Source organism: Gracilinanus agilis, chromosome 1 (genome assembly GCF_016433145.1).
Source record: "Gracilinanus agilis isolate LMUSP501 chromosome 1, AgileGrace, whole genome shotgun sequence".
Classification (NCBI taxonomy): domain Eukaryota; kingdom Metazoa; phylum Chordata; class Mammalia; order Didelphimorphia; family Didelphidae; genus Gracilinanus; species Gracilinanus agilis.
The window spans coordinates 366,931,164-366,957,171 of NC_058130.1; the positions used below are offsets into that span (position 1 = coordinate 366,931,164).

The following is a 26,008-nucleotide window of genomic DNA, read 5'->3' on the forward strand; positions in this document are numbered from 1 at the left end:
TTTATATTATATTTAACAATAATATCACTAATGTTAATATAAGTAGAAATATGAGAGAAGGATACTTTGTGACCTTGAGTCAGTCACTTCCTCTCTGAGGCTCAGTTTCATCATCATTAAATATCATTAATGTTATATGCTATTAAAACCATTGATGTTATTTTCTAATTCCAAAAGTATGATACTATGGTAATATATGCAGGATTAATAACACTTAAACTACTTTTTATAGGTAGGGAGAAAAAAAGCAAAATGTATTCAACAAATGAATGCTAAAGCTCTGGGCAGAATATAAATCTATTGATGGTACTATGCAAAGATTTCTGGATGGGAAATTTGTTGAACCAGGTTATGATGTTGTATTTGCTAAACTACCTAAGTTATCTTGGGGAAATCCTTGTCACTCTCTATCTGTCATTCTTTTCTCTGTCTCTGTTTCTCTCAATATCTCTCTCTGTCTTTATTTCTCTCTCTCTCTGTCTCTCTCTGTCTCTCTCTGTCTCTCTCTCTCTCTCTCTCTCTCTCTCTCTCTCTCTCTCTCTCTCTGTCTCTCTCTCTCTCTCTGTCTCTCTCTCTGTCTCTCTCTCTGTCTCTGTCTCTCTCTCTGTCTCTCTCTCTCTGTCTCTCTGTCTCTGTCTCTCTTTCTTGGAAGGGAGAGGGACCTGTGGTATGAGGAAGTTCCAGTATGAAAACTCTTTCAACCTGTATAGCTTTGCAACTCACTTGTAATTTAAAGAGTTGGGGAAGTTATTTGGGACACTGGGAATTTAAGTGACTTGCTTGCCTATGGCTGGCTACCCAGCTGGTATGTGTGAGAAGCAGGACTTGAAACCAGATCTACTTTACTCCAAAGCTGTCTATCTATCTCTTTCATACTGTATCTCCTACATACTCTCTATTAATTGTAGAAACTACTAACTACTGAATAGAAGATATTTTGACATTCATATTAAGAGTTCAATCTTTTTTTTTTTTTAAATGCTGGTGGGAGCAGTAATCATCAAAACAGTTTGGTACTGGCTAAGAAATAGAATGGCAGATCAATGGAATAGATTAGACAAACAATAAAAGATCTTAGCAACATAAGGTTTGGTAAACCTAAAGACCCAGTTTTTGAGATAAGAACTCACTATTTGATAAAAACTGCTGGGAAAACTGGAAAACAGTATGGCAGAAACTAGGTATAGAATAATATCTCACACTCTAAACCAGGGGTCGGCAACCTTTTTGGCCGCGAGAGCCATAAGTGCCACATTTTTAAAAATGTAATCCTGTTAGAGCTGTACAATGCTCACAGTGCGTGCTCCTGTAACAGCGCTTGAAAAAAAAAATGACTTTATGGCTCCTGCAGAAAGAGCCATATCCAGCCCTCAAAAGAGCCAGATATGGCTCGAGAGCCATACGTTGCCAATATATATATACAGCTCTATACCAAGATAATATCAAAATGTGTATGTGATTCAGATATAAAGAGTGATAACATAAGTAAATTAGGGAAACATACAATTGTTTACCTGTCAGAACTATGGAGAAGGGAATAATTTATGACCAAAAAAGAAATAGAGCATTATAAGATCTAAAATGAATAATTTTGATTATATTAAATTAAGAGGCTTTGTGCAAACAAAACCAATATAACTAAGATTAGGAGGGAAAAACACAAAGTGGGGGGAAACTTTATAGCAAATTCCTCCGACAAAGGTCTAATTTCTCAAATTTATGGAGAAAGAAGTCAAATTTATAAGAATACAAGTCATTCCACAATTAAGAACTGATCAAAGTAAATGAACAAACAATTTTCAGATGAAGTAATAAAAGCCTTCAATAATCATATGAAAAAATGTTCTACACTCTTGACTAGAAAAATGCTAACTAAAACAACTGAAGTATCACCTCACACCTATCAGGTTTCACTAATTTAGAGAGGAAGTGGCAAAATTGGAACACTGATGCATGTTGTTGGAGCTGAGAACTGATCCAACCATTCTGGAGGGCAATTTTGAAATACACTAAAAGGGCTAAAAAAGAATGCATACCCTTTGATCCAGTAATAATACTATTTGGGATACATATCCCAAAGACATGAAAGAAGGGGGAAAGGATGTATTTGTAGAAAAATATTTATAGCAGCTCTTTTTTGTGGAGGTAAAGATTTAGAAATTGAGGGGATGTCTATCAATTAGGGAATGGCTGAATAAAGTGTGGTATGTGTTGTTGATAGAATACTATTGTGCTGTAAAAAAAAATTATGAGCAGGATGATTTCAGAAAAGTTGAAAAGATTTTCATGAACTGCTACAGAGTGAAATAAGCAGAACTAGGACAAAAACATTATACATAGTAGCAGCAATTATATGATAATTAACTGTGAAAAACTTAGCTATTAGCAGCAATACAATGATCCAGGACAGTTCTGAAAGACATATGAAAAAGAATGCTGTCCACCTCCAGAGAAACGACTATTGGAGTCAGAATGCAGATCAAAGCAAACTACCTTTTACATTAATTTCTTTATGGTTTTATATGAGTATTTTCTTACAATCATAATCAATCTGGAAGTATATTTTGCATGATAATACATGCATAACTCAGATCAAAGTGCTTATCACCTCAGAGAGCTGGGAGAGAAGTGAGGAAGGGAGACAATTTGGATCTTATAATTTAGGAAAACGTGGTGAAAATTATTATTATGTGTAATTGAGAAAATAAAGCATCTTTGAAATGAAAAAATTCTAGTGGGTCCTGGAAATTTCTTTCATAAGTTTCTTCTATAAATTAAAGAGGATTAGAGAAATGCATTAGTTGACATTAAGGAAAAGAGATGACCTCAGATTTCTATTCATCTATAGTCATTTTTACCTGATTCAATGCATACACATAAACTTTTCCTTGCTCTTCTTTCTCTGTTCCCATATACATGGGAGCACCAACTAGAAGCAGGTCAGTGAAGGAGTCCTTATCAATGTCAATTGTTGTTAAAACACTGCCAAAGTAGGAACCAATCTAGGAAAATAAAAGGAATCCCAGTGATCAGTAACATTCTCTGGAAAGCTTAACGTGGAATTCTTATTTCTTTGCCTATCTAAAGATGTGAAAGATTATTGTTGTTATCAGCATTCATGATTCGTTACATTTATACTTCACCATTTTAAAACTGTTTTCCCATTTCTGACCTCAAATAACTTAAGGTAGGAACATATGGTATGACTGGTATTATCATGTTCATTTCACACAGGATAGAACTGAGTCTAAGAGAAGTTAAGTACCTTTTCCTCAAGATCATAATAATAAATATCATAACTTAGACTAGAGTCCAGGTTGTGATTCCTAGTCCAATGTTCCCTCCTATGTAGAAAAGAGAGAGAGAGAGAGAGAGAGAGAGAGAGAGAGAGAGAGAGAAGAGAGAGAAGAGAGAGAGACAGAAAGAGAGACAGAAAGAGAGAGTACCCTTTTCTCTGAACATAAGTAGATTTTTCTTTGAACAATAGACATATAGTATTGATAATAATGAATAATAATGAACATTTATATAGTGTTTACTATGTGCCAGGAACTGTGGTAAGCATTTAACAGTTATTATCTCATTTGATTCTAATAACAACCCTGATAGGTATTATTATTATCCTCATTTTACAGATGAGGAAATTGAGGCAGACAGAGGTTAAATAATTTGCCTAAGGTCATACAGCTAGTAAATATCAGTGGCTGGATTTGAACTCATGTCTTTCTGGCACTAGGTTGAGTTTTCTATCCACTGTATCATTTAGCTAATATAGTCTGCTGTTAACCTGTACTAAACTCCTTTGTGTTCTACTTCCTGGTCTTCAAAAACCCAGGATCACCTTCCTATCACAAAAAGGCCCCCATTGAAGAAAGACTTTTCTCTAGTGGAAAAGGAAATTAAAAAAAAATAATTAATTAACTGATAGACCTAGGTGTATAAAAATAAGGAGGGGAAATGATTAGCAAATTTAAATGGCAATGGAGTATTAATGGATTTAAAATAATCATTTCTAGTCTTACTTGTTCTCCATTGAGAGTTTGGATGATCTTGATTTCTTGACCTTCCATTGTATAAGTAATGACTTGGCCTGTGTGATTATAGCGTGGCTGCCCAGCAATGTAAATTACATCTCCAGGAATAGTGGCAGAGTTGACCATATAACCTAGAAAGAGAATAATTTCGGACATGAGGGTTTCAGGATTGTCCTTTGTATTGATGCAATGTATTCAGATATCATCTGTTATGTCACCAAAAATTCTATGTATAATGAATTTAGATCAATTTTTACTTTTCTTGATTCTGAACTCTTTTAGTTAAGAGACTATTTAAGTCAGCTTTATTTTCCCTTTAGCAGAATAAATGTTTGTTGACTTGAATTTTATATAGTGCGGTCCATTTATATACCAATTCTCTTTTTTTTAAAAGAAATTGCATTTGTGCATGTTAGATTTTGTTTTAGGATATGGAGAGAGAGGTGAATATTAATTTACATGACATTTGACGGAAACGTATTCTTCCCCTCTGTTTAATGGGCTCCAGTGTCCTTTAAGTTGTTTCAATTATAAATGTTAAGGAATAAAAGTTTTTTTTAAATCCTGAGAATAGCATTCCCTGAGAACAGTTAGAATGTAAATGCTAATTTATGGATTCAAGTATTTCACCATAAGTTAATTTATGCAGAATTCACTGAGTTTAATTCACAGCAACCAAGAAAAACATCAAAATCTTTAGCATTAAAATGTCTTTTATTCTTAGAATTAATTATTGATTATTATATTATATTACAAATACTATTCTGCAAATGGTTGAGATTTCTGACAGAAGGGTAAAAACTACTTAGGCATGGTTTCCTTTAAAAAATATTTGGCCCCTGCTTTCCCATTTTTCTCAAATCTCAGTTTGGGTTCTGTAAAACATTGTTCTATTAAAATGTACAGCTCCTTAAAGTCTTTAATTATAAAGAGTATTATAAATTTAAAAAATATTAAAAGCCATATTTCTTTCATTCAGTCATTTGTTACTTAAATTAATAGTTTTCAAACTTTCCCTCCCCCAGGCATCAAATATTGTCTTTTGCTTTGAGTAATCAAGAAAGTCACACACTGTCAAGCAATTACAAGTGAAACTCTTGTGTCAAAGGACAAATCCTTCAAGAACTACTGACAGATATTTAGACCTTTTTCAGTTTCACTAGTAAAGTTCTTAACCCTCCTACACTTTCTCATTCTCTATTATCCTTGTATATGATTTTGCTATAAAATCCTCAAAGAGGATCGATCTCAGTCTGGGGGCCTAAACCTTCCTTTGCCTCTCATAATGTTCTGAGAGTATCATTGTAGCATTTGGGCTCTGTGCCTGTTGTTTCTTCTTCTTGCTACATGACTCAGTTACCTTTGTTTACAGGCATTTGAGAGATTGAAGATCTACTCTTACATTTACTATACAATGTAGTATGCTACCTCCTGCTTAAAATGGATGAAGCTCAATGTTTCCAGAGACTGTCTTTTACCATTTTTTGCATTCCCAGTAGTTAGCAAAGTGCCTGACTTAGAGTGGGTTCTTAATAAGTGTTTATTGAATAGAATTTAATCATTGGGCAAAGATTGCACATCAAGCATTGTAACAGTTAATCAGTGCCTTCAGATGAGAACTTGTACAATATTTAGTGTGTTTGCTCTTTTTTTCTCTATCATTCACCACTATCACTGTTGAAAAGGTAAGTGTGGGGGTCACAAAGGACTCGACCTCTATTGGCATTTTTTGTTTGTCATTTAGAATCAAACCTTCTAGGGATGAGCTTCTCTGATAGTAACTGGGCTGATTTTGGGGAAAGCAAAACACATTCTGTGTCACTGAATCCCTGCTCAAAGCTTTGCCAGGTTGATTAAACTTGCCAGGGCTCTGGTGACACCATCTTTAAGAATACCTCCAAGCCACTATGAGGCAACAAAGTAGGACTTCTGTGAAATATTCATTTAATGAAATTAAAATTTATTGAGTTTGTTAGGCACTGTGGGGAGAAGGAATATAAAGATGAGTAATGTACTATGTATTGAAATAATTTTGACATAATGACTATAATGCTAAAATGAGATAATAAAAAATATAATAATCATATTATAATAATGGAATAAGATAGGTACAAAGTGTCAAACAGTAGTAAAGAGGAGGAAGATATGTCTTCTGCTTAAGATATTTGGTTATACAGAGGAAATAGAATTTGGTCAGACACTTGAAGGATGGAAATTATTTTCTCTAGGCAGAATTGGAGGGAAGGGGCAGCAATTATACAAAGTTAGGCCATGACTGAATGTTAAAAAAAAAACTTTAAACAGGTGATTTTATGATTCCACTTCATGTATTCTTCCTTTTGATTTTGCTTAGTTTAGGCTAGTAGCTTATGAATCTAAATAAGATGGCCTACTTCCTATTTGTGCTGCCAAAACCAAGCCATTTATGAAGTATATTTCTATCCGCATGAGATGAGGACTTTCTAAAAAAAGATGGGGCATGTCTAGCTATAGAGGTGTATGGTATTGGAGTGTGCGCTGTTCCCAGGGGATTAGGGATTAACCTAAGATATTTTTCTAGAACTTTTCCAAAAGATTTTTTATATAATATCAGGTATTAGGCAGGCATTAGGATCACAAATTCAAATTAGCTTGTAACTTCCTAAGAAACTTTTGTAAAATCTCCCCATGAAGTGAGAGACTAATTTAAAAGCACTGACTAATTTTCTTTTTCTGGGATTTCTGGGCACTTTTCTTTCTGGAAAAAAATTTCCTTATATGTTAGACTTTATTTTGGCAAAGGCTATCATAGCCTCATTTGTGACTGAATTAACTGAATGATCACTGTAACAGACGAAAACGTCATCATTCCTGTACATTGTAGACAGAACTTTCACAGTTTTCATTTCCTGGAAAGAGAAGATCATAAATTCTAGCCTGTATAGGCAGGAATGAAGGTTCTATGATTTATTCTGTGCTACCCATGGTATCTAAGATCAAGTTCTCTGGTTGCTGAACATAACTCTGACTACTAGTAGGGACTGAAACAGTAGATTTTTTTCTTAAAAAGTTCATTAGCAAAAGACCTCATTTGACTTGGCAAATATGTGTTGTTGGTAGTTAAAATGTAGTTGATTAGCAAGGGTGAGGGCTAGCAGACACAGCTTTTCATATCTCAGGACTAGTATAGCACCTTGCACGAGAGCTCATCAAATCACTGTTCATTTGGATCAATCAATTGCATTGGAGTATATTTCAATCCAAGATTTTATCATTTAGAAAGATGTTACAAACTAGCATCAATTGCTCTGCTTGTTTTCTCCCCCATACTATGATAGGAGTGATCTCATTATATTTATATAAAATAAAATCATAAAATTTAGGACTCGGAAGGAATCTTAGATGTCATATCAAGTCCAATCTCCTGTCAAATATGGGTGTCCACTTAGGTTCTGTTTAAAATGCTGCTAGTGATAAGGAGCTCACAAATTCATATTGAAATCTGTTCCCTTTCTGTGAGCAAGCTGATCTCTTATTCAGAATAAACAGCTTCTAATTATTGTGCATAATTCTTTGTTAGTGTCTTTTCTTCCCATCTCACCTTGCAAGTCTTATCTCCCCCATTAGATTCTGTTAGACCAACCTCATTGGATATGATTGGTCCTTCACAAGGTGTAGCTTCTGGAACTAAGCTTAATATTTCAGATATAGACTGAGTTCTGAAATATTGAGTAACCATCTCAAAGGCCTAGATAAGTCTCTGAGGTATTTTATTCCAAGCTTTCCTATCTGGCTAACCAAGACAGAAGTAAATCAATCAACAAACATTGTTTGAACATCTATTATTTGTGGGGCAGCAAGGTTGCTCAGTGGATAGAGAGCCAGGCCTGGAGATGAGATGAGAGGTTCTGGGCTCAAATCTGACCTTGGACACTTTTTAGCTGTGTGATCCTGGACAAGTTGTTTAATTAATTGCCTAGCCTTTACCACTCTTTTGCCAGGGAACTGATACTTAGTATTGATTCTGAGACAGAAGATGAGGGTTTTAGAAGAAGAAGAAAAAAAAGCACCTATTATGTGCTGGGCACTATGCTAGGCACTGAGAATTCAAAAAATGATACAATCATGACCTCAAGGAGTTTACATTTTATTAGTGGATTTTTATACATATTATATATATAACATATATTTTATTATGTATTGTTTCATATTGTATTGTATTATATCGTTTGTATCATATCATATATATCATATTATACTATACTGTATTATGTTGTTAAAGTGTTATATCATATACTATATTATATGACATCAATTTATATTATATTATGTTAGATTGTGTTATATTATATTACATTGTCATATCACATATCATATAATATTATATCACATTAATTTACATTATATTATGTTATATGTGCTATGTGAATTATATTAGGCTATATGATACATATAAGTATATACAAAATGCATGAAAAGTAAACACAGTGTAATTTCTCCAAAGGTAGGGGAAACCCAGTACTAGTAGATGACTTGGTGGCAAGGGGAGAAGAGTGAGGTGTAAGTGTAGGAATGAAGAGAAGAGTGTAGATAGAGGTGATGTCTGAGCTGAGTTTGGAAGGAAGGTAAGGAGGGAGTGCATTATAGGTATAGGAAAAAGCTGGTGTAGAGATAGACTAGAGATAGGCTGAGGGTGGGAGAAACAGCAAGAAGGACTTTTGGCCTGGCCTATAGAGAGAGTGAAGGAAAGTACCATATACTAAGACTGGAAAGGTAGGTTGAAGCAAGATGGTGAAGGGCTTTGAATGCTAACCAGAAGAGTTTGTATTTGGTCCTGGGGTTAATTAGGAGCCAATGGAATGCAAGGAGCAAGGGAATGGCATGGTCAGAGCATAATAAAAGGCAAGATCTTAACTTCATGACTGGTGAAATCCAATCCCCAGATGAAGGAACTTTGATAATTAATAAAGAATATAAATATACTTACCTAAATAGGAAGCAAGTGGTTCATTTTTCTTTGTAGATTCAACATTAAAGGAATTATTTTGTGGGGTTATAATTTGGTTATCTTTCTGCATGACAACTGTTCCATTCCAGTCATAGGCTCCAACAGCTCCAAGCATAACCCAGTCCTTATATTTAAATAGAAAGATAAATATTAACCATTCAATTGCTAAGTATTTATTCATTACCTACTACAGGCCAGACTTTGAGGATACAAATACAAAGAATGGAACAATCATTACCTTTAGGGTATATATATATTCTGATATATGTATATGTATATCTTCAGTTGCCTGTCTTTTTTTTAGTATACATAGAAACAATTTTTGACAATTATTTCTGACATTTTGGAATTCAGATTTTCTCCCTCCTCCACCCTCCCTGAGGTGATAAATAGTCTAATATAGATTATACTCATATTTTCATGCAATGCATATTTCCATGTTGCTTATGTTATGAGAGAAGACACATATCACATATATAATAAAAATCTCAGGAGGGAATGGCATGCTTTGATCTGCACTCAGATTCCAACAGTAAGGATCTTATATTCTAATATATACACTGAAAGATCAATGCTTCTTTTGGGCTCCCATAGTACCTTTTCAGTCAGACTATAGACAGGTTTTTCTGATCACTATAGTTGGCTTTATTACTTGTTCATATATATATGGTACTTGAGGGCAGCATGGTCCCTTTAATAACTCAGGTTCTAATATTATTATTGATTATGTTAACACTGATTGTAGGATCATAGATCTACAGCTACAAGGATCTTTAGATGTTATCTAGTCCAAACTCATCATTTGACAAACGAGAAAACTGAGGCCCAGAGAATGACATGACTTTTCCAGGGTCACACAAGTAGTAGTTGCCAAAGGTGGGATTTGAACCCAGGTTCTTAGATCCCAAAGCCAGTTCTCTTTTTCACTATGCCATTCCATCTTCCACTGAGAAAAAAAAATTGTATATACTGGGCAAAATATTAAGTACCAATTCTCTCACTGAATTCTAGGTGTGAATAGCACCTCTGAAATAAATGGAATTTACAATTCTTCACTGCAGGGCTGGAAGACAAGCGGCTGAATATGCTTGATGCACAATTATTAATATTCTGTAGTGACTTCTGCAGTATGACATAGGCTTCTTTTTACTGATTAACCCAGTTTCCTTTATCTCTTTAATGGGGATAATAATAACACCGACCTTTCAAAGTTGTTTCAACGTTAGAATGAGATAATATTTATTAAGTATTCCACAAAGTTTTAAGTGCTATAAAACATTAACTATTATTATTTTAATTTTTAAAATTCTAAACTTAATGTACATGAAATAGAATAGGCATTTTAGATGCATAACAGAACAGAAAGGAATATTTAAAACTCAGAAGATTGTTCTTGAAATTGCAGATTTATATTTTGTATACCTTATTTTCCTTGACAAATATGATATTAATTCACATAAAATTTTAATAAGAGGCCTAAGAAGTGCTGTTTTCAAATTTGGACCAGAAAATATTAAAATGTAGTCAAGACAGTCTCTGTGTCAGAAACTCATGTGATACTTGTGATACTGAATATGCAGTAAAAGGATAATTTTGTGGAATAATAATAATACATAACATTTATTAAGTAGCTACTAAGAACCAGGCACTTGTGTTATGTGCTTTTACATTTATTATCTCATTAGATCCTCATAACAACCCTGGGACATAGGTGTTCTTATGATTTTTATTTTATAGGTGAGGAAACTGAGACAATGTGAGGTTAAGCTATTTTTCCAGTATCACACAACTAGTAAGTGTCTTGAGTGGATTTAAACTCAGGTCTTTCTGACTTCAGAATCAGCACTATGCCCACTACACTACCAAGCTGCTCCTAAACTGAGAGAAGAAAACTAAGGTTTTAGTTTTTTCTACCCAGTGATCAATTTACCTGTGAATAATGAGCACTAAATCCAGTCTGGGACATTTCCATCTCAAATGATGCTGCTGACAAGTCAGTTGTGGCTATAAAATAGAAAATAACCATCTTTAAGGACTATAGAAAGTTTTTTTCTCCTAATTGATTTTTAAAAAAATATACTAATCATCAAACAAACAATTTTATAAAATTATAGTTTATTCACTTGATGGAAATCATTGCACCAAAAAAATGACAAAAATATTTTTTTTCTCTTGGAGAAACATAGAAGACTTCAGTGTTTTGTGATTCAATGGCATTTTTTTCTGGGGAACTAAGACCTGGTGGTTCTAACTAGTCACATAATTTGCTTTCACTGAGAAGCTATCAGACACATGGTATCTAAAAACTAATTTCTCCAATATGGGAGTGAGAGATCTTAGACCTCAGGAATCTGAATCTAAGGATTTCAGAGCTGGAAGTGACCAGCCAGCATCTATCTGCTCGGAGACTACCAATGATGGGGAAGCTATCAAGACAATCATTGCATCCTTGAATAGTTCTAATAATTAGAAAGTTTTTCTATATATCAAGCTTATATATACCTCACTGCAACTCTCATTCTCTTTGTCCCCTACTGCCAGAAAAGCCCAGGTTATATACATAGAAGACTTTTCTTTATTGAAATGTGATCATTCAAAGTCCATTCCTCATAAAAATATTGCCTTTTTAGCCACACATATGTAACAATGCCTCTGGTCACTCACATAGCAGGTCTCCAAAACTTGGGGACTTGGGTAAACTACTATAAAAATATTTCAGTCATGTCTGATTCTTCCTGACCCAATTTGACATTTCCTTGGCAAAAATACAAAAATGGTTTGCCATTTCCTTTTCCAGCTTATTTTGTAGGTGAGGAACTGGGGCAAACAGGACTGTGACTTGTCCAGGGTTATGAATCTAGTAATTGTCTGAGGCCAGATTTGAATTCAGGAAGATGAATCTTTTTGACTTCAGGCTCAGTATTCTATCCACTTACCTGCTCCACTACAATGAGTAACCGGAAGATAAATATAACTTTACTATATACATAATCCTAGCATATAAGCAAATATATAAAAAAGAAATATTATGAAGTTATAAAATACCTCAGAAAGGTAGTCATTATGTATGTGCATCAAAACATACACAAGGAACAAAGGACATGAGTAAACACTAGCATTCTCATTTGGTTTCATGAGCAGTAACTTCTCCAGTGTCATCTAAGTCATGATAGGAGAGTCTTGCCACGTTGAGCAAAATGCTGGTTTTATCCATATGGGTATCTTCTGGTAAGAAATGTCCCCTTCCAACTCAGGTTGGCATCGTGTCTGGAAATTAGTCTTAGAAAGTTGTCTGGGACCTTGAGAAGTTAAATGACTTGTCCGTACAACCAATTTGAGGCAAAAGTAAATCTAGGTCTCCCTAGTTCAGAAGCCAGACCTCTATCCACTGGGCTATACAGTACAAGGTGTTTCCAAAGTCTCAGTGCAATTTTATGGTAACAGAGTTTCAAGTTGCACTAAAACTTTTGGGGCACTTTTTATATGTTTATACATATTTGTATATATATAAAGAGTATGTATGAAATGACATATCTATCCATAGATATATATTTGAAAACATTCAATATTATAAACTTAACAGTCACATAATACTGAGGAAGTTGGAAAATATCCATTTATTTTCCTCCAAATCAATGAGTCATTTATTAATGTTACTTTGCAGATGTGAAAAAAACCCCACAACTAATCCAAAATTTATATTAAAAAAAATCAACCTGCTTTCCCAGCAGGGAGATATAAGGTAGTCAAATGAATGAAATCAAGCTCCAAGCTTCTTTACTACTTACCTGGAATAAATTGCCAGTGAATAGCTTTGCAAATGGTTTTTATGGGGCTAAATTTTATGGGGGAAACAGCCAAGAGTTACATATTACATTTCAATCACGCATTGGAATAGCCCTTTCAGTTAGGCAACTAAAATAAGCTTTATTTTAAAACATTTTACTCTGAGAGCGCAAGGCACTTTACACTTATTATCAAATTTATCTTTACAGTCTCCCTAACAGGCAGGTAGAAACTGTGCCAAAGTGCCAATAAAAACAACCTCTTCTGATATTGGGAGCCCTGACTCTTTCCAAGTCTCACCCTGCTTCTGGGCTCTGTCTTTAACAAGTAAAGAGTAGAGTGGAAGAGACTGAATAGTGCTCTGCAGTCATCCTGCTCAAGACCTTTTCTCTAGCCTCTACTCAGGCAAGTCCACAGTGACCTGTACAATAGCCCATACCTCTGGAGAGGGATTTTGCTGTTATCTCTGCTGTTCACAAGGGAAATGGAAATATTAAATGACTTCCTGATATCCTGAAGCAAGTCATTGGCACTGGCTCCTCACTTAGCTGAACTGGTGCCCAAAGGAAAGAACAATGCAGCCTTCACATTAGCTGGCAGTTGCCATCATGATTTATGGGAAATGGAGAATTTCCAAGTGGTAGGAAAATATAGTCCTTTCTGACCTGATTCTGTAAAATCTAGTACTATTGGCAAAAAAGGAAAAAAAATCTTGGCTATAAGGACTCTGACTACTCATAATTGTAGAGGATTAGTGATGAAGTATGATGCCTAAGTCCTGAAAGAGAGGCAATGGATTCAGAGTGCAGAATGTGACACTAATTTTTTTTTAACCCAACCAATGAAGAAATTTGTTGTGCTTGACTATGTACATTTTTTTAAACCCTTAACTTCTGTGTATTGGCTCCTAGGTGGAAGAGTGGTAAGGGTGGGCAATGGGGGTCAAGTGACTTGCCCAGGGTCAAACAGCTGGGAAGTGTCTGAGGCTGGATTTGAATCTAGGACCTCCCATCTCTAGGCCTGACTTTCAATCCACTGAGCTACCCAGCTGCCCCTGTACATTTTTAATAAGGAATTTTCCTGCCTTCTTTTTTTCTCCCAAAAGAGTTGTGGGGAGAGGGAGGAGAAAAAAATTCTATTAATTAAAAAAATTGAATTTTAAAAATGATAAAGATGCTTAGAAAGTTACTGACCAATGAGACTCATGTGAACACAGTTTATTTTTAAGTGCAGTGCCTTCCTAAGATTTTTGCACAGCTTGAAAAGTTGGAGGCTTTAACTACACCAGTAAGCATGATAGACATCAATAGCATATGGTCATATGACATTTAAAAGTAAATTGAATTTCCTTCTCACAGCTGATGGAGGCTTCGTTTCTGCTTATAGGGCACAATTTACCTTTCCCCCTATGATAGCTATTTTTCTCTTACCTTAGGATCCTTAATGAAAATACCTAGTAGATAATGGTATCCTATAAACTTTAATAAATTTGCTTTTAAATACCATTGATGCATTGTTTTTCTCACACTTACTGCCTAGATTATAAAATTTAAAAGTGTATAAGGGCTTTATGAAGACATTATACTATCCACACCGCCCCCTCCCACCCCAAATGCTAGTCAGCATTACTCTTTAAGTCAATAAATAACACTTTGAGCTAAAGAAAGATAGAGATTAAAAGTGACTTACACACAGGTCTTGTCTCTTTTTAGCAGTAGGTTCCCTCAAGAGTGGGTGGAACTTCCCATTTCTAAAAGCTGAGTAGAAGAGATGGGCAAAATGTACTCTGGCAGGCCTTTTGAGTAAGTTGTCCTTTTACCCTTCTCATTTTCCTATTCTCTCTCATATTGTTTGTTCCTCACATTTTCTTAGAACCTATGCACTCTACGAAAGTGTTCAGCCCCTTTTCCACAATAATAGAAAAAGGACTAATAAAAGAAAAACAAGGACTTTGTCAGAGACACTTGCTATAAAAAATTTTCCCGTTTGTTATTTTCCTTCTAATCTTGGTTGTATTGGTTTTGTTTGGGCAAAAACTTAAATATAAGTTATATTAGTTATAGTTATCTATAAGTAGTATAAGTTATAAGTAGTTATAGTTATCTATTTTACCTCTCACAATGTTCTCCATGTCTAATTTGGCCATAAATTCTTCCCTTGTTCATAAATCTGACAAGTAAACTCTTCTTATTCCTCTAACTTGCTTATGGTTTCATTATTTTTTTCTTTTTTTTTCAATAAACTCTTACCTTCCATCTTAGAATCAAAACTGAGTATTGATTCTAAGGCAGAAGATTGGTAAGGGCAGGCAATGAGGGTTAAGTGACTTGCCCAGGGCAACACAGCTAGGAAGTGTCTGAGGTCAAACTTGAACCCAGACCTCCCGTCTCTGGGCCTGACCCTCAATCCACTGAGCGTCACAGCTGCCTCCTCACTCTTTATTTCTAAATAATGTATCCACTTTGATTTTACCTTAGTATGTGGCATGAGATATTGGTCTATGCCTAGCTTTTGTCATTATGTTTTGCAGTTTTCCCACAGTTTTTGTTAAATAATGAGTTCTTCTTCCAAAAGCTTGGAACATTGAGTTTGTCAAATACTAAAAGTTACTATAATCATTTGCAACTTTGTATTGAGTGGCTAATCTAGTCCATTCATCCATTATTCTATTTCTTGGCCAGTACCAGATATTTTGATGGTCCCCACCTTATGATACAGTTCGAGATACAGTAAATTTAATCTACCTTCTTTTATATAGATATTTTTAAATCAATTCCCTTGATATTTTGGTCCTTTTGTTCTTCCAGATGAATGTTATTAATTTTTCTAGCTCTATGAAATAATTTTTGGGTAATTTTATTGCTATAGCACAGAAGAGGTAAATTGATTTAGGTAGACATGTCATTTTTATTATGTTGGCTCTGCCTATCTATGAACAACTAATGTTTTTTTCCCCAAATACTTAGATCTGACTTTATTTGTGTGAAAAGTTTTGTAGTTGTGAAATTTAACAAGTCATCAAAGAATTCCCTAAGAAAAAAGTCCCAGAGCCAAATGGATTCACAAATGAATTTTGTCAAAGATTTAGATAACAATTCCAACATATCAAATTCCTTTTATGGTACAAATATGGTACTGATACCTAAATCAGGAAGAGAAAAAACAGAGAAAGAAATCTATTTTGCAGATGAAGAAATGGAGGCCCAGGGTGGCCAAAGGCATTTGTCCAAAGTCAGATGGGCAATAAGCATCAGAGGTAGAACTTGAACCCAGGATGTCTGATTCTAGAGCTAATTTCCTTTCCATTGTACTATGATCTCTTTCAGATGTGGATTTCTCTATCTTTTCTTTTTCTCAGTATTATAGCTGATAATATGTAGCAAGATTAGGAAGATTGGTTTAATTACTACTTTCAATTTGTTGTTGTTCATCTTTCGTTTTTGAAGAGGTTAATGACATCATGGGGTGAAGTCCCGCCTCGTGGGATTTGGATTTAAATGAGACAGAAGTGCACAAAGTCATCATTTTCACTGTTTTTTTCTGGAGTCCTCAAAGTCCAATGCCAAGATAAAAGTCAGCATGACTGGTGATGGCCCAGGATGCAATGGATGACCTGTGGTCTTCAATTTCTGACCAAACTCTAAGCACTCCTTGGTGACTATGTGGTTATTGAAACAAAATGTTCTCATTCACCCATTCGACCAGGGGAAATCTTCATAAACTTGGAGTAAATACTTCTCTAGCTCGCTGTTGGCTACCCTCAACCTGAATTACCTTGTCTTTTGAGCCAGTTTTACTAGAGCAAGAGCATTGCACATGCTATAGTTTCTTGTAGCCACAGGTGAGAGATGGACACCAAAAGTGGATGAGCAGCCCTGAAAAGGGTTCAGCAAGCCAGAGGTGCTAGTCCTCTTAAAATACTTCATACATCCCTTACTAGGTAAATCATATAATTTCTTTGGATTTAAGTTTTTTCATCTGAAAAATAAGAAGGTGTTCTATTACATGGTATCTGATGTTACTTTCAACTCCAAGCTCTGATTCTATGATCTTTTAAGATTCCTTCAAGCTAGTGGTGTTCTTAAGCCAAATGAACTGGCTAACAAAGGATTGATTTTGTTAAATTTTCATTGCAAGTGTTTGCAACTCAGAAATCAGCAAATGTGAAAAATTTGGGCTTGATTTATTGTTTTGTTGATTTTTCTAGACATAAGAAAATGATTTAAAATGTTAATAATCCAAAATGAACTAAAAAAGTATGTTACATATACATTTCCCCATAGAGAACTAGTTAAAAATATTTACCAGCATGCCTCTGCTTCCAGAACAAACAGTCTATGGGTTGAGGACAGGCAAAAGAGATATACGTAGGAGTCAAAGACCCTTTAGCCTGTTGTCATTTTTATTTTTATTTTTTGAAGGTTTTCTTTCATTTTATTTGTTTTTAAATATTTTCCATCGTTACATGATTCATTTCCTCTCCCTCCACTCTTCCCTTCTCCCTCCTGGAGCTTACAAGCAATTCCACCTGGTTATACATGTGTTATCACTTGATACCTATTTCCATATTATTCCTTTTCGTAATAGAGTAAGTAGTCTTATAAAAGCCAAAACCCCACATCTTACACACATATAAACGAAAATGTTTTCCTTCTGCGTTTCTGCTCCCACAGTGCTTTCTCTTGATGTGGATAGCATTCTTTCTCATAAGTCCCTCAGGACTGTCCTGGACCAATTGTCATTTTTAGTAGGAACCTTACCGGATACAAAGCCCATAGCTTTGTGACACCTCTTCTATAGTAGTAACACAAGGAGAGCTGAATATTCTTTTTAAAGGCCTGCTGATTTTGTCCACTAATTCTAGGACATTTTGACAAAGAAGGGTTTACAACTTTTTAGCTCCAAAGTGACCTGTTAGCCTAGGAAGTGCCATGGAGAAAAACTCCCATGTTCATTATATTTATAAGACCAGACTCTAAAATTTAAAGTCTAAGAATGGAAAGCATCAAGTACAACTAGCAAGTGAAGAGGGCTCATGCTCGGTGTGCCAGCTAGAATAGGCAGAAAGTCCCTAACTACACTTCCCCTCCCTTTTCTCCTTTCTTCTTTTCTTTTACACCTGCCACAAAGAATAAGTCAGAAAAATACTAGGGCAGAAAGTCCCTAACTCCACATAGAATAGGTTCAATCTCCCCTCGTTGATCCCCCGCCCCCCACTACAAAGCCAAGTAGGCTAAATCTACCCTGCAACTTGACTTGAGGTGTATATAAGGCTCATTGGGTTTTGAGGGGTGTGCACGAGCACAGAAGAGGGTCATGATTGGGTTTAGGAGAATAATCGCATGCTAGGAGGAAGACAGGATTGGTTGCTAGATTGTGATCCTCTCTGGTGCATGAGGAAAATCCCTCACTTGAAACTATACTTAAACACCTGTCGTAATTATAGCAAGTGCCTCTCAACTGAGTTACATCTCTGTTGAGGACACCCTCTGCCAGTAAGATCAATAAACTGGCTTGCTGCTTTGTAATCTCAGCCGTGTGTGTGTGTGTGTGTGCGTGTGTGTGTGTGTGTGTGTGTGTGTGTGTGTGTTCAAAAAATTTCCATCCTGGTGACCACAAACTTCTATTGCTATGCAATGAGACAATGTTTAAAGCTTCAATTTCCTAAGGAGACCATTAAATGGATGAGAAGCTACAATGATAAAAGTATAATCTAAAACTATAAGTCCTGAAACGTAGACCTGCCTCAGTTTTATATCTCCCAGTATTTATTTCATATTTCTTCAAAATACCCAAAAGAAGGGAAAAACACAGGATATTTTTTCTGTCACATTTCCCCCCCCCCCATCATTGTCCTTCTTAACACCTATATCCCCTGTGCTGTGCCCTTAGATAGAAAACTTCCAGCAGCTCTAGTTCATTGTGAAATATCTGTCTGAAAGAGAGGAGGGTACAATGCAGTCCAATACCATGGTGGGTAAAGAAGACACAAGCAGTAAGGAAGACAGAACTACAGAAAATACATTCCTGAGGGCTTGAGTCATGCATACAGCATTCTTACTTAAACAAATGTTCCTACCTTCCAAGGCAAAAATTCTTTCTCCCAGGGCTTCAGCAATAGTGACTAGTGCCAATTCATCAGAGACATTGAAGAAATGCTTTTCCGTAGGCTCACTGGCAATTGACTTTATTTCTTCCACAAATTTCTCAGTGCTCAAGTTCCCTCGGTTATAATGACCAAGAATCTATGACACAACAAAGAAAATCAAGAATATATTTTAAAACTTCTGTGTTAAATAAAGTTCACAGACAGATTGTTAGTAAACAGGAGGACAACGTAACTTAATGAGCTTTTTATGCATGCCTAAGCTGTTGGAAGGGAACTTTCCAGAATGTGTATACTGTTTCATAAGAGCAGTGCCAGAAACATGGCAGTTGGGGTAGGAGGTGGCAAAGGCAACTTTATTCACAGGACCATGTTTCTGCTCCTAATCCTGGCTGTTGCATCCCTGTTTCTGAATGTCTGTATCTTTTGAATCTGGTGGTTTGAAAGTAGATACCTCTGGCTGGGAATCTCTGGGGTGTCTTTCCAGCTGGTGACATCAGCATCGGTTACAAAACCAATTAGTGCAATCGAACTGCTTGATCTGGAAGTGGCTAGTCTGCCTGAAAACACTTTACTGAGGAGGTAAGGGAAATTAGACCCATTTGCTAATTAGGCAGCTTTAGAAATGAGCTTGTAATTGGCATAGGACAGTGATGGGCAACCTTTTGAGCTTGATGTATATAACATGGAGATGGCAGGGTGGAATTCCTGCAAGATACAGGGTCAAGCCTCAAACCAGAGTTCTCTAGGGTTACATGTGTTAAAATTCGCCAAAAAACCAAGCATAACTCAGGTGGTGTGTCACTTCAAGAAAAAAACATAATTTCATGATATTTATAGTTTAAATAACAAAAATGTATAATTATGATATATAACTGCATTTAATAAACCAAAATAGGTAAATTAATATAGGTAGAATTGTCATCTATAGTGTACAGAGAGTCTACACTATACTATAGCAAATGTTTCATCCTTGGCATGCGTCCCCATACTTCTCTGTATGCGGCCGCGTGTCATTGAAAATGGATATGCATGTCAGTGCTGACACATGTGTCATAGGTTTGCCATCACCAGCATAGGAGATCTGGAAGTTAAACTATTGGTTATTTCTGTTAAGAATTAGATCATGGAGATGGGCAAATGATATACAAAGGAGAAAAACAAATACTGTTTGTGAGATATAACTAGTATCATTCACAAGTCCATGGGCAATTTCTTAAAAAATAGGTTTGTAGAATTTAGAGCAAGAACAACTTAGTATCAATTCTAAGGCAGAAAATAAAGGTTTAAAAAATAAAAAGAAAAAAATATTTGAGACAGTTGGGTATACAGAGGATAAAGATCCAGGCCTAGAAACAAGAAGTCCTGAGTTCAGATCTTATTTCAGACATTTCCAAGCCATGTGACTCTATCCAAATTAGTTAACCCCAATTACATAACCCTTACTGCTTTTCTGCCTTGGAACCAATACTTAATATCAATTCTAAAACAGAAAGTGAAGGCAAAAAAAAAAAAAAAAAACATTTCAAATGGGATCACTGAATCTGACATGAATGAAATGACTGAAAAACAGCACCAACAAATTGATGTTCAAAATTGTTTAGAATTAATTATTTTTTTAAAGAGGAAAAGGAAGCCACAAGCCTTGGGTCCAGGCAGGTGGCACAGCTTGAGGCAGTGGAACTCAAAACTTTTCCCTATTTCAGAAAACTTGTCTGGTAGTTGGTTCCTTGAATAGCTCTTTAGGTTTCTGCTTCAGGCCTGCATGGACAAGCCTGTGATAGCCTAAGGGGGGAACAGAGCCCCAGTCAGGCAGACATCTAGGGGATGCTTCCATGGCCAATATCCTCTCTGACCTAAGGCAAATGACTGCAGTAGAGTGCTCTGCTTACTCATTTCTTCATTTGTAAAATGCCATTAATGTTGTTAGGAATAATGAGATAATGTCTGCAAAGTACTCTGAGCTATTTGGAAGAAATGTGCTACAAAAGACAAATAGAGCAGACAACAAAGTAATGGGGAAATCATTTGGATATCTTTCAGGTCATCGAATTTATTTAATGTGAAGATGTCTAGCTTTTCACTTGCGGAAGATGGGGGCGATGTATTGGGTGATTGTACTACTTACACTAGTCGGAAAAAAATACAATCCCTGCTTCCTTCCATGAAAAGTAAAAAGGGTCAAACATTCAGGGCTTTTTACTTATATGTTAATAACAGTGGCCACTGCCATCCACTTCCCAATTCTGGTAATTGAAGGCGATGGAGAGGGAATGGAAAAGGGAGTTGTCAAAAGAAGGAAAGAAGGAGGGCTCTGAGAAAAATTGTAGTACTTAGATACACAGTATGATATATAATACAAAGCACTGGACCAGAATCTGCCCCAGGCCTAAAAGAACAATAATTGGGAACACTAGGTGGCTTAGTGAATGGAGCCAGGCTTGGAGATGGAGGTTCTGGGTTGAAATCTGGTCTCAGATACTTCCTAGCTTTGTGACCCTGAGCAAGTCACTTAAACCCAATTGCTTAGCCTTTATTGCTCTTTTGACTTACAACAGATAATTAATATCAATTCCAAGATGGAAGGCAAGGGTTTATTTCCAAAAATAATAAATTTATAAAAACAATAATGACTCCCAGTCTGCACCTACTGCCGAAAGAACTGAGCCTTTAAGACAGAGATATCCTATCTTCTTCCCTCACTCCTCTTAGGGCAGCTGAACAGATTAATTCTTTAAATTAAAAGTCAGTTATAATTCTGGTTCTTTGCTAGGCTAAATGAAAAAGGAGGCTAGTAGGGGTATACTAGTAAATGTTTAACAACTGACTCTGGGGAAAAATACGTAAAAGATAAATTTTTAAATTTCATCAGCATTATTAACATTTTCTCCATCACTTTCTCATCTAGACAATCAAGAAAGTAGTAAATCATACCCTAGTACTTAAATTTAGCACTTGCCAATTCCTGAGGTATAAATACTTGCACTGAAAATTTAACACTCAGCTCTTATGAGACAATTTAAGCTGGCTCCAGCACAATTCCTGGCTCTCGTCTGTACAACTTTGAGCAATCCCTTTTGCATTTCTGATCCTCAGTTTTTCAGTCATACATAAAAAAGAGAAAAATAATGGGTTGGGACAGCAGAGAACAACCATAACTTCTTCCATATTTGTACCCTTCTCTCCTAAATACCCCCTACACCCAGGGAAACCATCATAATTCAGACCCTCATCACCTCTCAATTGAATTGTTGTAGTTTCCAAATTCCTGTTTTCAGACTCCCTGTCCAATTAATTTGCCACAAATTTGCCAAAATAATCTTCCTAAAGCAAAAAACCTGACTGTCATTCTTCCTTTGCTTGGCACTTGAATTCCTTCACAGTCAGACTATTATTGCACACCCTTTAAAGTTTCTTCCACTTCATTTCTCTTCATGTACTCTGTTCTATTCAAACTGGCCTATTGGCTGTTTTCTGAACTCAGCATTCCATGTCTGGCCTCTGGACCTTTGCAAGCCTGATCTGTGTCCCTGAAGAACCTTTGCTTCTCTCCTCTGCTTCCAAGAATCCCAAACTTGCTTGGAGCCTCACATCCGGTGCTGATACCTATGGGAAGCTTTTACCAATCCTCATAATTTTTAATGCCTGACTTCCTCAAATTCTTTCACTTGTTTATTCTTGAAAATGTTTCAGCTGCCTTTTAAAATAAAAGCAAGGGATATTTTCCATTATGTTTTAGTATTCCCAATTCCTAAATACAGTTCCTTGCATGGAATAGACACAATATATTCTTGGTAAATTCAGTTGAATTGAGTGATGAGAAGAAAGAAGATACAGGAAGAGGCAAGAAGTGACTGGAAGCTCTATTTCTAAATCAGACTTTTCCTTCCTTTCCTGCTTCCTTCCTTCCATTCTTCCATCCTTCTTTCCTTCCTTCCATCCTTCTTTCTTTTTTTTTTGAATCGAAACTTTTTATTTAATTAATTATTTGGAATATTTTTCCATGATCCATGTTCTTTCCCTCTCCTCTCCTCCCCACAGCTGACACACAATTCCACTGGGTTTTACATCTTCCTTCCTTCCTTCTTTCCTTCTTTTCTTCCTTCCTTCCTCCCAACAGGCACTCAGAGGCTTGACCCCAGCATTGATTGGAACAGTAGCTTTGACCTGTTTCATTTCTGACCTAGGTCAGTTCCCGCTCCTTAGGAACTTGGTGAGGCTCCCCTGCTTTAGCTCAGGAGCTTGCCAATTCAGTGCCAGACAGTGTGGACACTTGGATGCCTGCTTCAGTTCCAAACTCTGGAACTCAAGCAATCCAACAGCTTTACTTTCTCTAGTAGGAAGCTTGGCAAGAATGAACTATCATGAAGTATAAAATACAACTTTCTTATATATGGAACCAAGGGGAATGTGTTTGCATTAGGATAGTGGAAGCTTCTAGTTGCAAATCAAATGTAGCTGATCAAGGGAACAAGAAGCTATGAGACAAGATGGGAAAGTTTTAGAAAAAGGTGAAGAGGTTTTATATATATATCATTACTCAGAAGCCCCACCACAAGCAAGTGTCCAGTGACTGAGATATACATTCAGTGAACAGTATTGACAAAAACACTTTGTTATAGTAATAAACCATATCAAGAAGATTCCAGAACCAGCTTATATAAGCTGAGAGCCAAATGTTAAATATTCCCTTTGATCACGTATACTTTGGAAATAGGTAAATGCTACATATTAGGACTTGATTTACTGATTTGTTGATTGTATATACTTATGAAAGAGATAGAGAAAATGATAGCTATGCAAATTAAACTTTAAAGTAGTTGTGCTACTTTTTTTTTTCCTGGAAAGTCAGTTGTCAAATATTTATCAGAATACCCCTGTCTACATCCCTGTGACTTTAAGTCCTTAGTCCTTCAGGAGTCACTGCTTTTCCTAATTCATGCACGAGCCTTTGGCTTTTAAGAAACACAAAGACATTTTGTAGATGTATCACCAGGAATGCTCTGTAGAAAACTTTTTTTGGTTTACCACATTTAAATATTCTTTTCTAGATCCTCTTTGCCCTTAGGGGCAGCTAGGTGGTGTTGTGGTTAGAGTGCCAGACTTACAGTCAGGAAGACTTATTTACCTTTCTGAGTTCTAATCTGGCCTCTGGTACTTACTAGCTCTGTGACCCTGGGCAAATCACTTAACCCTATTTGCCTTAGTTTCCTTATATGTAAAATGACCTAGAGAAGGAAATGGAAAACCACTCCAGTATCTCTGCCAAGAAAACCCCAAATGGGATCATGAAGAGTTGGACATGACTGAAAACGACTTTGCATTTTCATTCCATTCCAAATTGATACAGTGGAAAACACACTTCAGGGAAAATGTGAAGACTTTTCTCTTAGACTATGCATAACCTTAGATTTTGATAAAAAGAATATATCTAGTGAATCCATCACTGGTCAGTGCTACATTTAAAATCCTTCTCGTTTTCAGGTTAAATTTACAGTCTCCAAATAGAAATAGAGCAATTACAGTATATTTTCAAATCTTTGGTTGCTTTCAGACAGCAGACAGTGTATTAAGAAGTGTAAATGGATTAAACATTTTACATTTGACATGCATGGCCCAAGGGAAATGAGGCTTTGCAAAGTCTACCTCAGGTGAACATTAGCTGAATGTCAAGCATTTGAGCTTGTGGCATTTCTATTGACTAAAAGAGAATACATAATTTATGTGTTATTTTATAACATTCCCTTCTTAGTCAATTTTTCCTTACAAAATGGTTTTTAAAAGGGCATACAAAATACTTTGACAAAGATTCTTCTTTATATATCGCTCTCTTTCTACCATTTTTCTTTCATTGCTATGGACTACTCACAAAAGCATATATATATTAATCCATGATGGTTTTGGTGGCTCAGTGGATGGAATGACATGCCTGGAGTCAGAATGTCCTTAGTTCAAATTTGACCCCAGGGGGCAGCTGGGTAGCTCAGTGGAGTGAGAGTCAGGCCTAGAGACAGGAGGTCCTTGGTTCAAACCCGGCCTCAGCCACTTCCCAGCTGTGGGACCCTGGGCAAGTCACTTGACCCCCATTGCCCACCCTTACCAATCTTCCACCTATGAGACAATACACCAAAGTACAAGGGTTTAAAAAAAAAATTGACCCCAGACACCAGCTTTGTTACACTAGTGAATCATGTAACCTCTGTTTACAGTTTCCTCATCTATAAAATGAGGATAATAATAATATCTATCCTGCAGGATTATTGTGAGGATCAGATGATATAACAATTGTGAAGTTCTTAGCACAGTGCCTGGTGCATAGTTTGTTATCACTCAGTCATTCAGTTGTATCCAACTCTTTAAGACTCCATGGGCCATAGCACAACAGGCCCTTCTATTGTCCATTATCTCCCAAAGTTTGTACAATCTTATATTCATTGCTTCCCTGACACTATCTTTCTCATGCTCTGTTGTCCCTTATCTTTTTGCCTTCAATCTTTCCCAACATCAAGGTCTTTTCCATAATGGATTCTCATTATATGGTCAAAGTAATTCAGTTTCAGCTTCAGTATTTGTCCTTCCAATGAAGAGTATGAATTAATTTCCTTAAGTATTTAATGATTTGATCTCCTTGCTGTCTAAGGGTCTCTCAAAAGTCTTCTCTAATACCACAATTCAAAAGTGTCACTCCTGCAGTGCCCAGCTTTCCTTTTAGCCCAGTTCTCACAGCTACTATACATTCCTATTGGGAAAAAATGTAGTTTTAGGACTATACAGACCATTGTCAGCAAGGTGTTGTCTCTGCTTTTTAGTATGCTGTCTAGATTTGCCATAGCTCTTCCTTCAAGGAGGAAGCATCTTTTAATTTTATGGTTTGCAGTTGCCATCTGCAGTGAACTTTGAGCCTAAGAATATAAAATCTGACCCTGCTTCCATTTCTTCTCCTTCTATATGCCAGGAAGTGATGGGACCAAGATCTTAGTTGTTTGTTTATTTTTCATGTTAACCTTTAAACTAGCTTTAAACCTTTAAACTACTCTCTTCTTTCACTTTTTTCAAGAGGCTTCTTAATTCTACTTCACTTTCTGCCATCAGAGT

The 26,008-nt window shown here is 36.1% G+C and overlaps 1 protein-coding gene across 1 annotated transcript in view; it reads right to left on the reverse strand.

The window, feature by feature from the left end:
- ITGA1 (integrin subunit alpha 1) overlaps positions 1-26,008 on the reverse strand; it is a 138,754-nt gene that overhangs the window by 54,928 nt on the left and 57,818 nt on the right. The window contains exons 9-13 of the mRNA XM_044681196.1: positions 18,887-19,052; positions 10,952-11,025; positions 9,001-9,145; positions 4,023-4,165; positions 2,859-3,002 (exon numbers count right to left, since the gene is read on the reverse strand). Coding sequence (XP_044537131.1) covers positions 2,859-3,002; positions 4,023-4,165; positions 9,001-9,145; positions 10,952-11,025; positions 18,887-19,052 — 672 coding nt within the window. The remainder of the gene's footprint in view (positions 1-2,858; positions 3,003-4,022; positions 4,166-9,000; positions 9,146-10,951; positions 11,026-18,886; positions 19,053-26,008) is intronic.